The following is a 16,552-nucleotide window of genomic DNA, read 5'->3' on the forward strand; positions in this document are numbered from 1 at the left end:
ATCTTAAATTCACATTAACCAACTGCTCAGATGTTTACATTAGGTATTAATGAAAACGGTTCATTACACCGTGACATTTCTTACATCTACTTTAACAAACTGCTCATATGTCTGTGAGTCAAATCTCAGTGCTCCTGAAAGAACCAACTCTTTTGCGAACGAGAAGTCATTAGTTTGTACCTTAGGGAGGCTCTGTTGCTTCTAGTCTGCAGTGTTTATCACAACACCAGTCCTCAAGGGAAACTCAGCTCAAACATCAAAACCTGGTTTAGCACCACACCCTGTCCATCATTATTACACACTGATACAGATAAACGTAAAGATGCAAAAGAATCATTCAGTACAAATGAACACACAATGGAACATGCACAAAAATCCTGTGCTACAAAAAACTATTTTTTTCTCCTCCACTTCACATAGCAGAAGCTCCAATAGAATGACTCTGCTGCCTTCTTGTGGTGAAGAATAAAGTCATGCAACATGAGGAGTTGGTTTGTTGTCATCTCCACAGCAACAGCTCAGTTACCTGTTCTTCAGAAAAGAAGAAAGGAACCACCACAAGAAAGAGAAGAATCGGGTTTTCATCCCACCATGACCTCTTCAGCCTTCTCCAGGTACGGGTCAATTTGAATGATGTATGATAAGATTAAATAATTAAATATGCATCATATATTTCATTGGTGCACCTTACTTACATATTTACACAATGCAAAGTAGCCAAATTCTTCACAAACCTGCTTAAGTTAGCAGTTAGCATCATTATTTTGATACTATGATATTGTTTAACATACTGTATACAACTGCAGTGCCAGTTTATATTTAATTTCATGTTGTGAATTATGGATTATTATGTATATAAATTATCAGTTTAATATCTCTGATGTCTGAAGTCAGCTCCTAAACGTCTGCGTTTCAATTCAACCTCAAATGGAAACACATTAAGGCACATGGGCTTCTATTTATCTTGATGTCTTTTGTTACCTATTAGCTGGCAATAAAACACACCATGTTGTGCTGTTATAGGAAACTAATCCACGACAGGGTGGTGTGATGAAGCAGGGTTACTGTCACCACCCTGAAATTGATTATTTTCCTGTTACAGCATGTCCTGAAGTCTCTTACTCCTCTTTTACCACAGCAATTTTTCAACACTAACATTTTTTTATTGAAGAATGACTCTTTTTTTAAAATCTGTTTATAGTACCTTTTGCTGTTATGTTTTGTCTGTGAAATAAGTTAGTTCCTTTTCTCACTTATGTTGTTGCAGATATAACCAGTCATTTCCTCTCCAGCATCTCTTTTTTTGCTTTTGAAGTTAATAGGACAAAAAAAAAAAAAAAAAAAAAAACACAGCTTGTCACGTTACCAAAAAACCACAAAGCATAAACTCCTCTGTCCTGAAGATGGCATAAAACTTAAAGTTACAGCTTTACCTCTGACTACAGTATGTAACAGGTGATATAGTGAAATATTTTGTTAGGAGATTTAACATTAAAGTTTTCCGATATGGTAAAGTCTTCAGGACAGAGGAATTTACACTGCATGGTTTCTCTGTAACATGACAAGCTGCTTTGGTATAAGAGGAATAAAAGATTTGGGAATGTGCTGTTATAGGAAAATAATCAACTTCAGGATGGTATCAGTGATCCTGCTTCATCACACCACCCTGTCATTGATTATTTCCCTATAACATCACATCCCTAAGTGCTTTATTCCTCACTTTTCTTCTTTACTTTGTCCTATCTTTTGCACTCAGTCATATGCAGTTCAACTTGTCTAACTATATAAGCGTATTTTTTTCCCCAGAGATGCACAGCTGAAGAGTATGGAGTTGACTATAAGCAATGCTGAGAAGTACATGGGTCAGTTCTGCACGCTGCTCGCCGCGTACACCCGCAAAACGGCCAAACTGAGAGACAAAGCCGACTCACTCGTCCAGCAGCTGCACGAATACGCCAGCACCGAAGGCCCTGAGCTCAGAATCTGCCTGAAGAACTTCTCCGAAGATTTAGCCATGGTGCAGGATTACAGACAGGCTGAGGTGAGACGAAATGAAAATCTAATGACATACCTGAAGTGACTACGGAAAATATATTAATATTAAAATGAATATATTAATATATCAAAATATATTTTCAGGATATATGTAAATATTTGAAATTGGCCTTTTTTTTTTAGAAAACTAATTTTATTGCCATATAAATATTGCATTTGGTTATGATTGTGAATATAATTCCTTAATTATATTTCCTTGAATATATGGAAATACATGTAAAATGCTTGGCGATATACCATGTTATATTTCAAATGTTCAAAAAATGGTGTACGTGTGGTGTTTCCATTATAATCACAATTGATCAAATGATGCCCCAAAGTCACAATAAAATATTTACAGAAATAATGGTGAATATATGAAATCTTTTTGAAAGTAATATTTATGAAATATTTGAAGTAAACTTTTTTTGTATGGAAAAAAAACAATCATAATCAAATATGTTAGTAAATATGTCATTGATTCATTTATTAAATATTAAATAGATACATATTGTTATGTTAAAAATTTTTTTTTTTTTTTTTAAATGGCTGTTTTTAAATATTTGAAAATATTCCAAAAATATAATTTGAAATATTGCTTTTCTTTATGTAGCTGATGTTGTGTCTTTGTAGGTTGAGAGGCTGGAAACGCGTGTGGTCGCTCCTTTTAAGGCATATGGGAATATTGTGAAAACTAAACGAGTGAGTTAAACTTCTGAAGATTAGTCTATTAAACAAAAATTTAATATAGTCTATGCCTTGCATTTATTACGACCACATATTAAAAAAGGACTCAAAAGTGCAAAGGTAAATAAGTAGAGAGTTATTTTAGAGAGTATAGTTTCTTAATGAAGATAGTTTCATATCCCTGAGTAAAGTGACTTGCATAAGTATTCACCCCCTCAACTCCACATTATGTAATGTTTATGAAGAGCGGCGAGCCATATCAAATCCTGTTTGTAGTTTGCCAAAAGGCAGGTTGGAAAAGGTTCTCTGGTCTGATGAAACCAAAACTGCACTTTTTAGCCTTGGAACAAAGCACTATGTTTGGCAGAAACCCCTTAGTGCTCATCACCCTGAGAACAACATCCTACAGCGAAGCATTGTGGTGGTAGCATCGTGTTGACACGTATCATTGGCCTCTTTCTTGCTTCTCTGACTAAACCCCTACTTATCCAGTCACAAATGTCATTTAAATAAAGCAAATGAAGAATTGCTGGATGCATTAGAAGATAAGCTGATAGAGGAAGAGTTTGTACTGCTGTACAGTACGGGTCTCTGGTGTCATTATGAGCAGAGTCTGATATAGCTTCAGGAAAATGGATTAAATTACAAGTGTCTTTGACCAAATTGGTCTGAATTCATTGAAGGGATAGTGTCGATGTCAAGTGTAAATATAATTACAATTCAATATGTTTAGCCATAGTAGAATCGCAGGAAACAGTGAGTCAAATACACTCAGGTGCAGTACAGCTCAGATTTTCTTCCCTGTCTCCATCAATACTTACCATCTCTACTGACTCTTCCGGTCTTTTCCTGATGGCTTCCTCCAGAGAGAGGACTGCTTCTCCTCTAGAGTAGCTGTCATACCATATTCCATCTATTTTTCAGTAATGACTTTAATGTGTCTTGGTGGCATCTTCAAAGTTTGGGATATTTTTATAACCAAATCCTGACTGATACTTTCCCAGAACAAACTCTGTGGCCGTCCAGAAACAGGTGTATTTATAGTGATGTCATGTGACACTTTGATTGCACACAGGTGACTCCATTTGATGGCAAGAGTCATGACATAAAATCCCAATTAAGTCCATTTCAGTTCCAGGTTGCTAAACAATGTATAACATTTCGAGCGGGGTGAATACTTACGCAAGACATTGTAGCATGTTTTAAAATGTTTAACAGCTATTTTTTATAGATGTGATAATACTATGTATTTCATTTTAATGCTAGGGCCTAAAAGTGAAATTAAGAAATATAAAATCTGCACCTTTTTGATTTCCAGGCAGATTTGAAGAGGTTTAGTGCGGATCGTAACAGGGAGATAAAGGAGCTGCAGAGGTTGGAAAAGCTCCGGCTGAAGAACCCAGGAGACAGACAGAGCATCGTATCCTGCAGAAATACACACGTTTCTCATCACGTTTCACATTAATGTAGATATTACAGCTTGACTATTTAGGTTTTCTCTCCAACAATATGAAGTGCTGCTTATTGTCCTTAATCCATTCCATCAGACACAGGTAAACACAGAGGGACAGGAGGTTATCTGTGATAGACATCATTTTAATAATGTGGTCTTTAATTTTAGTATTTAATAATCATTCTCACAGTCACATGGGTGGAAATCTCTAAACTTTAAAGTGTATTACAATTTACTACCATCCAATATATAAATACATAATTGGACTATATTACAATATATTTTAATTAAAATAATATCCTTGAAAACAAGAAAAAAACTAAAAAAAAATTGCTAGTCCAGTATACTGACCATTATTTCTGTCAAACTCTTCTTTCCATTTTGTGGTTCATTTGATTATACTGTTATAGTGGGAACAACAAAACACAACAATTGCAAACTGTACAAACAATTTGTATTGCAAAACTTAGGACACAATATGAGTGTTTTTATTTTCATGTTTCAATGTTATACAGTGTTTCCAATGTTCAAATAATTAAGTACTTTTTTCCATTATAAGCACAATTAATCAAAATATACCACAAAATCGAAAGATGAGCTTGACAGAGATAATCTTCTATATACTGGAAAAAAGCAGTGCTTTTTTAAAATGATAATTATAATTTTTATAATTATAATGTACTGAACAAATATAACATCTAATTATTGATTTAGTAATTTTTTTTTTCTAAGAATAACTTTAAATCATTCATATTTTCACAAACCATCTTTACCCAGGGTGCCAATAATTCTGGAGCTGACAATATGTATATACATTTAGACGGAATATATGAGAGAAATTTAACTTTTTATTTAAAGTAAATGAATTTATTGTAAGAAAAAAAAAATCAAAAATAAATTTGAACACAATTTAATGTGTCATAATTATTGGCACCCTTAGAACAAAAACTAACTAAAGCATGTTTCCATTTCTAAATTTTACTTTAAATTCTGTTGCGTTGCCTCTAAATCTATTTAGTACACTTTACTTGGATTTTTTTATACACATTTTATTCTGTACACTTATTCTTCTTTGAAAACAACTGTGGGAAAAAAGGATATTAAAATATAGATTTACAACCTTTAAATATAAAGGAGCATCTACACCATGAGGAAAATATTCATACAGTGCTATGAAAAAGTATTTGCCCCCTCTTGATTTCCTCTATTTCTGCATATTTGTCACAGTAAACGGTTTCAGAACCTCATACAAATTTGTATTATAGGACAAGGAGAACAGGAGAAAACACAAAACAGTTTTTAAATGATCATTGAAGGCAAAAGGTTATGCAACACCCACATCACCCTTGTGAAAAGTAATTATCCCCCTAAATGCAATAACTGGTTGTGAAAACTTTAGCAGCAACACCTGCAACCAAATGCTTCCAATAATGTGAGATCAGTCTATCACTTTCTGGCACTTTCGGCCACTTTCTTTGCAGAATTGCTTTAATTCAGCCACACTGGAGAACTGCCTGATTAGGCATCTCAGTGGGGTTCAGGTCAGGACCTTGACCAGGCCACACCAAAACCTTAATTTGGCTTCTTTTGAGGTGGATTTGCTCTTGTGATTCAGATCGATTATTCTCCTTCGGAATTATTGTTTGTGAGTCTAATCATGTGTAAGAATGAGCGTTTACAGAAATGCTGATTATTTGTGTTCCTCCATCATGGATTTCCTGATTTGCTCAATCCTTCCCAGGCTGAAACAAATGTGCAGAAAGCCAGCAGCAATGCCAACAGGAGCTCCAGGCAAATGGAGGAGACCATCACTGACTTCCAGAGACAGAAACTGTGGGATGTAAAGGTCAGTAAATTTGTCTCCAGTACAACGTACACAAAAAGTACAGGTCCATCAGCACAACTGGGTTATACATTTCCCTAACCTAATTAAATGTTCTTATTTCAGAGTATCTTCACCGAGTTCATCATGGTGGAGATGCTCTTCCATGCCAAAGCTCTGGAAGTTTATACACACACCTTCAACAACCTGGAAACTATGGACATTGACAAAGATCTAGAGGTGAATATTTAGTGATTCAATATATCATTAAAGTCTCTTCTTCACTCCTATTTTAAGGGAAACTGACTTTCTTGTAATATTAAATTATATTAAAATAGAAACTACTCATAGCTAGATAGATAGATAGATAGATAGATAGATAGATAGATAGATAGATGGTGAAATAATATATGGAAGGAGGGATGGATGGATATATGGACAATTGGATGGCTGGACAGATACATGGAAGGAGAAATGGCTGTTTAGCTGGATGGATAGATTGATAGATAAATGGATGGATAGATGAATTGATATGGAAGGATGGATGGATGGAAGGTTAGATGCATGGATAGATGGATAAATAGAATGAATATATAATTTATTGATATACGGAAGGAGGGATGGATATATATATCCAGATAGATAAATGGATGGACAGATGAAGATGGATGGATGGATGGAAATGGATGGAGATGGATGGACTTCCCTTGGGGGAAATTAGGAAATTGTTCCATTAGTTCATTTGCAACATTACTGTTAAACAACAGCATGAAACAGAAAGACAAATAATTGATACAAACAAGCAACGTCATTTTATTGAGAATCAATACATATCATCTATAAACAATATTATAGAGCTGATGTGCATCATTGTTTTCTTCGTTGCTTGCAGGAAGCACAAGCTCAGCAGATTGGTAATCAAAGTTAAAACTCAACGCAATTTCAGACTGCAATAGCAATCAATTGTTTGTTTGTTTGTTAGCCGGTTGGTCGTCCCTGTTAGCATCAGCGGAGACAACAGCATAGCATATAAGTCTCGATAAACCTATGAGCTTAATGTATTATTTATGCTCATTGTTACATGGTTACATTATGTATTAGAAGCATTGATTTAGCAATGTGATGAAGATTACAATGTGATGAAGATTACAATGTGATGAAGATTACGATGTAAATCAAAAACTGTTTCATTTTATTTTTCACTCTGGTGTAATATGTTCAAAAGCACAGCAACGAAATTTAATCAAACAGTATAAAACTAGTTCCAGTTTTGAGCACGTTATTGTCACTAAATATAAGGACCAAATCATTCAGTATGTAAACGGAGTCTATTCAAATTACTAATTTGCGTATTCAGAGAATCTCAATTTCTTGATGATGGTAAAAGCGTAGGCGCTTTTTTTCTGCTAACTATTTTGTCGACCTGCAGATTATCGCTGAATTTATCATCATGTACAAATGAAAGAACTCATTAGACAATGTCCTAAAACTGTTCTACAGTTTTTCAGGAATCAAATCCAGATTTCTGGTCCTCTTTGGGAAAACACAACTCCCATCACTGGTGTGCCTCAATACCCGAGTCCCACTCAGTCTACACTCAGACTGACTCACCAGCCGAGCCTCTCTAACCCCATGCGAACCTCGGATCAGCCGAAAAAGGTGACTGAAGCATGAAATAAATAATTTATCAGTGAAAATGTAGTTAAAGGGGAAACATCACGACTTATGACTGCTTTCTATAATAAATGAGGACGAGAACCCCTTAAGGATTGTACATGATCTAACACTACACTCTCTCTTAGAGAAAAGGTTCCTCAAGGGTTTTCTGAATGAACTTTTAAAGGGGGACAATCTGAAGAGCTCTTAAATATCTATTGAAGAATTCACTCGTTTCAACGTTTTGTTCCATGATTCCTGAGCTATTCTTTGTTACCACAAAACTTTCCACCACAAAAGCCCTTCAACATGACACCATACTATGTGGTGGTAATTTTTTCATTTCTTGCTGCCACCATTAATCAAAAGTTTCCTTAGAAAACCAAAAAAGGCTTCTTCTATGGCATCACTTTAAAGAAGTCTCTGATCCTATTATATTTCATGGTATTATTGTTATATTTATTTTAAATGACCAAATATCTTCTCTTCACCTGATTTGAGTGCAAATAAGAGCTTCTACCACAGCGTTGAAGTCTCCATTCTGATTGGTTGGTTAATTTTCTACAACAGCATCTCTGACAGTAGTGCAGCTGCAAATCCCAGGTTTATGTTAATGTTAAGTTTTCTGTAAGTAGATTGTTTATAGCTGCTATAACGTTACAGATAACAGGAACTAACTCTTTATGTTCCACGACATTAAATGCAGCTATAAATGGTAAAAAGTATGATATACAGTTCTTTAATTAATAAAAAAAAGGGAAATTGCTGTGTTATAAGATGAATAAAACAATTCGGGACATGCTGTTTTAGGGAGGAGACACAGTAACTCCATCGTTGGTTTTCTAGTGTGTTTAAAGATGTTGTTCATTCACCTGTTTCTCTTCTTCAGTCTCTGAACAGAACTTTCCGCAGACAGCAGGAGATGGATGAGGAGGAGGAAGAGGAGGAAGAAGAGGAGGAGGAGGAAGAAGAAGAGGAGGAGGAGAGATACGACACTGAGGAAGACGTGGAGGAGCCACAGACTTTACGACAATCCTATGCTGCTCAGTATACCACAACTCGCAGACAGAAATGAGAAGTGTTCATCAATTCATCATGTGTGTAAAAAGTGTGTAAAAAATATAGTGAACATGTGATATGGCGTGTAATTTATTGACGATAAATTTTGTAAATGATCTAAATACGAAGAGCAGAACCTACTGCCCAATCAAAACATTATTATTATTATTATTATTATTATTATTATTATTATTATATGCTGTACTGTATTCTAATGACGAAAATTAAATATTGCTAATTATTAGTATTGCCGAGTATAAATAGACCTAAACAGATGTACAATACAAGAGTTTATATGTCGTTAAATCTAAAATCCACTTCTATGATTACTTCAATATTGCAAACAGACTTTATCATAAACACTACAAGGCTTTAATATGCTTTTGTAACAATATAGACTCAACAAGAAGATGTTAATTGTTCTGCTGACTTTCACATTTAATAGACTTGTTGATTGTGTGATGATGTCAATAAAGCCTTTCTTAAAAAAAAGAAAAAAAGTAAACAAAATATTGAAATTATTCCACTCTTAATTTGGGTCGGTAAATGACCCATCGTCAACAGATGTATGAATGCTAGAGTCTCATGTTGAACAAAGAGGACCAGGCTGCAACCCGAGGCAATGTGAAAGTCTCAGTCAGGAGAGGGCACCAACGTTTACAAGCTACAGATCATTGTGCTATTCTACACCCTCTGAATTCTCCACCCTTCACAGTGAAAAGTCTTATAATGGATCCATTTGTAGGGGTCGAAATTAACATCCACGTGGAACGCACTTAACACTTATTGCATGTAAACAGGAATGTATTGATGTATTGCAGTTTAATACTTTAATAATGAGTAAAGACCAAATGGACAAAAACATCTTCCAGACACTGCCAACAATTTCATTTAGCGGCTCACTTTGTTAGGATTTTGTAAATTGAAAGACGCAAACAAATACAAATGCATGAGCTGTGGATTTTTATGATAAATACATGAAACTTACACCAAAGAGCTTACTTTTTGCCCAGAGACCGAATATTTCAACAGTTAAAGCAGTTGTGAAGATGTAAATCTTTAACTTGATATCATATGTATATATATATATATATATATATATATATATATATATATACTTTTATATATGTGGTGTTTACTGCCTCACTGCTCCAGGGTTCCTGATCCGATCCTGAGCTCAGGTTACTCTCTGTGTGGAGTTTCGCATTTTCTCCCCAGCGCACATGTGGGTTTCCTTCCGGTCCTCCAGTTATTCCCAACTCACATTGCTGGTCAGTGGATTGGTGAATGTAAATTGCCCTTACGATAAATTTTTCCTATCTCAGGTATATTCCTGTCTGACACACAGTACTCCTGGGCTAGACTCCAGATCCACCACAACCCAGACCAACATAAAGTGCTTACTGAAGGTGAATGACTGAATGAATCCAGGAAGTCACTGCAGTGTACTGCAGAAATAATAATGGATAAACTGTGTTTCAGGCAAATGCTGTGCAAGCAGAACACTTTTGAGGCTGTAACAATTTGTTTGACGACAACGAAGGAAGGCTTTAATACGCTTTTGTAAGACAACACATCTTCTTGCTGCTATGAAATTAAATGAGTCTTTTTTTAAAATTTCATCCTGGGGGTATACAAACTTTTAAACTCCGCTCTTGAGAATTATTGTGGCTTTCGTCTGCATTGGGTTTTTTTTGCGCAGCTCATAAATGGGTGTTTGTTTGGTTTTTTTTTTTTGGAAGGACTCCATCAATTATTTGTCATGGATCAGATCTCAGCAAGCCAGATCCACAGCACGACATTATCAAGATCCCTGATAAGGAAATAGGCAGGACAACCAATCAAGGGACAGACTGTGTGGACACGCATCCAATCAGAAAAGCCGGAAGGGACATGGGTTTGTGTGAGAGTCTGTGTAATGTCAGAGGTGTGAGTTTGGTTGCTCGTGATCGAAGGGCGTCATTACTTACTGCAGCCTGTTACAGCCTCAGGGTGGCTGTGTGAGTGTGAGTAATATAATTATAAACCACACCATTCTCACTCAACATCTCTTCTCCTCACCCTCTCTCACACCCTGTGGCCTTGATGAAAATATGATGAATTACTCGCACGCTCAGAAGAAAATCAAGCAAAGACAAGGAGGTGTGCTCAGAGCAGTCACATCTGGCTGGGTCATGCCTGCGACGTGTCTGTTCGCACTCACGGTGACGAGGAGACGTCTTGTGCGCGGCCATTGTGTCCTCTGCTACACACTCGTCCACAATGCCAGGGGGAAAACAGAGGAAGGAGGAGGGAGGATGGGAATGAGGTGCGCAAAAGCGGCACGAATCTCCACCATTAGAGTGTGATTCAGGGTGCCAATAAATATGCAATGATAAAACGATTCTTTATATGATTATCTTCATGGATTCTGATTTTTGATATTTATTTTCATCCATCATGAAAATATAGTTTCATGGTGTATAATATTTAGGTGTTCAAAGGCATAAAAAAAAATACATAGACATTTTTATGTTCTATGTTTATGATGCCATGTAATACTTTCAGGGTGCTTTCACACTTTTTTCCTGCAGGAAAAGAGCTGACTGAAGCACCTTTTATGCCGATATGGAAAGAAAAACATTGTAACCAAAGCAACGCTCGTACTAACTAGCCTAGCTTATTATCTAGATTAGATTTATTATAATAAACAATATTAAAAAAAAATAAAGATTGATGTAACTCAGGTGATGAATAGGTGGTTTGTCTTCGCTGTAGCTTTGGAGGGAGAAAATCAAGAGAATTTGAGCTGTGAACATCCCAAAAATACACACGCTGGGATTGTTAGTTACACACAAATGTCAAATATTGACAATGAAATAATTTTGATTCAATATGTCATAAATTTGCTCATATTAACAAGACTTTGTCCTCCATGTTTGCTTTTCTTGCTTGACCTTTAACTTGATCTGATGTCAGGAGGAAAAAAGGCACATGATGTCACTTGATGCTTTTGTAAAAATTTAATTTTTTTCCTTCTTAAACAGCATTCTATTAAACAATGTAGTGCACTACATTGAGTATCGAACCTGCATGATTTAAACATGGCAGATGTAAATCAAGCTAAAATGTCAGTAAAATGAAAACATTAGTTTGGGTGAATAAGTAATAAAGCACCTGAAACAATGCAGCTGATGCTAAAATTAGAATATTGTGGAAAAACCTTCTGTGTTTTCATAGTTGGTTGTTTTTTGTTTAAGAAAGCGACACAATTTTAATCATCTGTAGTTTATGTGATATGAACACAGTGTAATGAGGAACCTGATGCCCAGTTTTATATATTTGCATGTAGGTCTGTACTGATGCAGTATCTTTCAAGTTCGCTGTAATCAGCAATGCATCTTAGAATCGATTTTCCCATCCCTAGTGTGGAATAACAGGAAAAATGGTGTTTGTTAGTTTTGTGATTATAAAAAATTTATCTCCATTAAAGCAGGTTATGGATCCAGATAGACTGCATGAGCTCTATTGCAAAGTTCTCAGATAATAGATAACTTTTTAAGTGACTACTCAGACTACTTTTACAGAGAATAGGGGTAAGGATGTGGCATACAGACACACACCCACACACACACACACACATACACACACAAACACACGTGAAAAACAGCTAGAGAGAGAGAACATCAGATAAAGTGTGACAGATTCACAGAGAGAGAGGGGAGGGAGAGAGAGAAACAGAGACAGAAAGAAAGAGAGAGAGAGAGAGCACAGAGACAGAGAGAAATTCATCATTGTAAGTGCACAGATTGAGGAAATGAATCTCAGAGAACGGTCAAAGACAGGAGACAGGAGACTGAGACACACACACACACACACACACACACAGAGAAAGAGAGAGAGAGGGGAGGGACAGAGAGAGAGAGAACGAATCAAGGAAATGTTTCAGAAGTTTGTGCATTTGTATGCAAGTGAAAGACACAGTCATTTGATGCAATAGAGGCATCAGATGGAAGAGAAATAACCTTTACAGTGCCTATACAGTTTTTTTGTGCGCACACACACACACACACAAACACACACACACACACACACACACACACACACACACACAGTCCCTACATCCTATACTGCTTACATTACTGTTAAATGATTTACGCAGGTGTAGAAAAACGGGGACAGAATACAATTAACCGTGGAGAAGATCGTTCATGAAGGGTGCCAATAATTCTGGAGCTTTCTGGGTCTCACGCTCTAATTATTAGTCCTACTGAGAAACGCCACTGTATACTACATACTACAACATATAATAATTCATCATTTATCAAATTTCATCAATTTCAGGCAGTGGCAGCTCAGTGGTTAAGACATTGGACTACTGAGCAGAAGGTCAGGAGGTCAAACCCTGCACTGCCAAGCTGCCACAGGGCCCTTGAGCAGGGCCCTTAACCCTCAGATGTATAAATGACATAAATGCAAGTTGCTCTGGATAAGGATGTCTGCCAAAATGCCATAAATGTAAGATGTTATGTTTTCCATCTATATAACCATGAGAGAGGGGTGCAAGCAGTAAGCATCTCTGTATGGTCTGGGAGAAAAAAGGGGAAGAGAAGAGCAACAGCCCATTGGTTATTTATGACTGTGTATGGCGCAGGTCTCTCCTTTGGGCTCCAGACACACTGATGGGATGGTCTCGATAACGTCAGAACGCAAATACACACACACACACACACACTCAAGCTCAAAGAGAAGAGATTATTACACTCTCAATGCCCCGGAGAGAAACAGACACGGGAGAACAGGAGCAAACAAAAGGCAGAGTGAAGTGGCGAAGAAGAGAAATGAAGAGGGGAAAGGTGATCTGAGGAGCAGAATCATGACTTTTTTTTCCCCTCATATCAATTGCTAAGATTTCTTTTCTTAGCACACACAGAAATATAAACAGCACTGTATATGAATTCCTCTCTGGAACAAAGTCAGGATGTCATATTACACAGAACCACATAAGTGTTTTATCCACAAACATTTATTCTGTTTATCAAACTGACTACGAATGAATTTATTCATAAATCATGCACAGGAGCATTTACACATGAAATGCACTATTCATGTAAATCCTGTTAGTTTAAAAAAAAGCATTCATATCCTACGCTTTACTCTTGAGTTTGTGTAAATTTATGTTTAAGGAGACTCACTAATGTGAGCCTCGATTAATCGGTTTCGAATCGTATAATTGATGTGAGTTACTGAGAATAAAAAGAATAACATTTTTTTCGGAATTATTCAAGTGTTTTCACTCATCTTACATTATTTGAGAAGAATTTTACACACAAATCCTTTTCCTAAACGTAGTTAGGGAGTGTCAAGAATTTAGATGTACAATATATGAGTAACTGTATTTTGTTAGTTACAATTTAAGTCCATGGTAATCAGATTACAGATACATTGTTTAAAAAAAAGCCATGAGTGTAATGCATTTTGTCATGGAAATACAGGGACCATTTTACTTTCAAGTTCAGCAAAGGTCACAACATAACCGTAGACTGCAAGCTGTGTTTCCAACCGAACTACTCAACTTATAACCTTCAACTTGTAACCTGAGGAAGCATCTTGACGTATTGTTCATACTCATTCTTACTTTTTCTGCCATCTATCTTTTATATCCTTTATATTATATTTTTATATTTTTCTTTTTCTACTTGTATGCAAGTAAATTCTGGTTTATGTAAATTCTGTTTTTATGTCACCAGACAGTTGTAAAAAGCATTTCACTGCATATCGTACTGTGTATGGTGGTGTGTGAGACCAATAAAATTCAAATTTGAAGTAAGTTCTCTTTTTCAACGTTGAGGCTAAGGTTTTGCGAGAGTGTTTGCGACACTACGCAGGTAACACATTACACTTTTTAAGCTAATTCTCTCTCACCTTCAACGTATTTAATTAGCTATCTAGCTATGTATATGATTTATCTCATTTGCAAGTCATGTGCATTTGTTTGACACACTAACGTTAGCTAGGTAGCTGCCCAGCTACCCATAAACTGCAGTGCAGCGCTGCTCTGAAAACAACTTTTTGTCCTTGTTGTTGTTTAAACCTTGAAGTTTTAAGGCTAAATACACATATTAAAATGGTTGAGTACTCATGTAAAGCCTGAGTGACACCCCTTTTCAGAGATACTTTTCAGATATTCACACATTTTAAAAGTCAAAACAGTATTTAGATTACGTTACTTACCTTGAGTAATCAAAAGGAATAAGTTAGAAATTACATTTTAGAGCGTGTAATATATTCCAATTTTCCAATATCTGTATTGGAACACATTTTAAAAATAACCTTCCCAATCCTGTTCCTAAAGCACAGATTGCTTATTCACAAAGCACAACCACTCGACATATTTCACTCCTCACAACTCAATTAACACACAGCTCTCCAGGTGCAAACACTAAGCAGCAAAATGGCTCCCACGCCAGTTAGGACTTCAGCATGCATTAAAAGACGCACATGCATGTCCAAAAATGGACAAAAACAATGACAGAAGACTGAAGAACAGCTATATCAAATGAAATTCAGGCCAGTTTGATTGTGTCCTTGTCCATGAACTCACAATGACAGAATCTAAGAAATGAGAAGTGAGCCACTTCACAGCTGCTTCCGTAGTTCTGCACTTTCAGGCAGGAAAATGTGTAATTTATCTCAATCTGCTGTTTACAGGAAAGCTAGATGTAAATCCTGTTAGTTCTACATACTGTACACACATTAGTGCTGTGTTCTATTCTCAGTCTGCCAAATGCCATAAATCTAAATATAGTACTAGCTCATAAAGTTCATAATAGTACTCAACATTCTGTATTTTTGCAGATTTGAGCAACAGCTTCATAATTGAGGCACACAACGACTCTTGTCTGATGAACAGGAAACTGCAACTATGAGATATTCAGAGCAGAGTCATAGCACATTTCCCCAACTGCCTTGGGAGGGCAAAAGTCTTATGGTCCCAGACCAGAGACGGATATATTTTTGACACTGTATTCCCGTATTTTCTTTTATTTGAAATGACTGAAGTTTTACTTCACATGCTTTTGTATTGATTTGTGTGGGTTGCATTTATATGTACAGTGAGAGGGAATAAGTATTCAGACACTATTGTTTTTGTTATTTAATATACTTCCACCACGTCAAATTTACACACAGTATATCTTTTGACAAAAATATTCAGAGACTGAATTTAAACTATAGTTATGCTGCTTTAAAAAAATTATAGCTGCTGTTATTATAAAAGACTTTGCCACTGGCTGAGAAGGTTTCATACAACAATTAGCAATCATGGAAAAGGTGAAAGTGTATCCTAAAGTTCTCAAGGACAACATTATTAAACAACACTCGAAAGGAAAAAGCTACAGAGCCATAGCAAAGACCTGAAAGCATCGAGACAAATCAGAACTCTTTTGGAAAAATACTCTGGTCAGACAAACCACAAATAGAACTCTTTGGTGATAATTCAGCTTGTCATGTTTGGAGAAAGAAAGATTGCTTGATGATCCCAAGAACACCATACCTACAGTGAAGCGTGGTGGTGGGAGCATCATGATATGCTTCTCTGCAAACAGTACTGGGGCATTACACAGCATCAAATGAAACATGAATGGAGTGAAGTGTTGGGACATATTAGAGGAGAATTTAATCTCATCAGCCAAGATACTGCATCTGTGAAGAAGATGGATGTTTTAACAAGACAATGACCCCAAACATACTGCCAAAATAACTCAAGAAGGCCTTGCATGGGCTCTCCAATCTTTTGACCTGAATACTGTGGAATATTTCTGGAAGATTTTGAAATTGTGAGTCCATTAGAGGGATCCTCT

General features: G+C 36.2%; 1 protein-coding gene across 1 annotated transcript; it reads left to right on the forward strand.

Moving 5' to 3' along the window:
• Window positions 1-336: 336 nt before the first annotated feature.
• On the forward strand, window positions 337-9,670 carry cibar2 (CBY1 interacting BAR domain containing 2). The gene is made up of 9 exons (XM_026914287.3): window positions 337-614; window positions 1,807-2,041; window positions 2,668-2,736; window positions 4,040-4,141; window positions 4,269-4,274; window positions 5,916-6,020; window positions 6,123-6,236; window positions 7,497-7,655; window positions 8,542-9,670. The coding sequence occupies exons 1-9, from the start codon at window positions 481-483 to the stop codon at window positions 8,725-8,727; spliced, it is 1,110 nt and encodes a 369-aa protein (XP_026770088.3). The 5' UTR covers window positions 337-480; the 3' UTR covers window positions 8,728-9,670.
• The last annotated feature ends 6,882 nt before the right edge of the window (window positions 9,671-16,552 follow it).

This window comes from Pangasianodon hypophthalmus, chromosome 6 (genome assembly GCF_027358585.1).
Source record: "Pangasianodon hypophthalmus isolate fPanHyp1 chromosome 6, fPanHyp1.pri, whole genome shotgun sequence".
Classification (NCBI taxonomy): Eukaryota; Metazoa; Chordata; class Actinopteri; order Siluriformes; family Pangasiidae; genus Pangasianodon; species Pangasianodon hypophthalmus.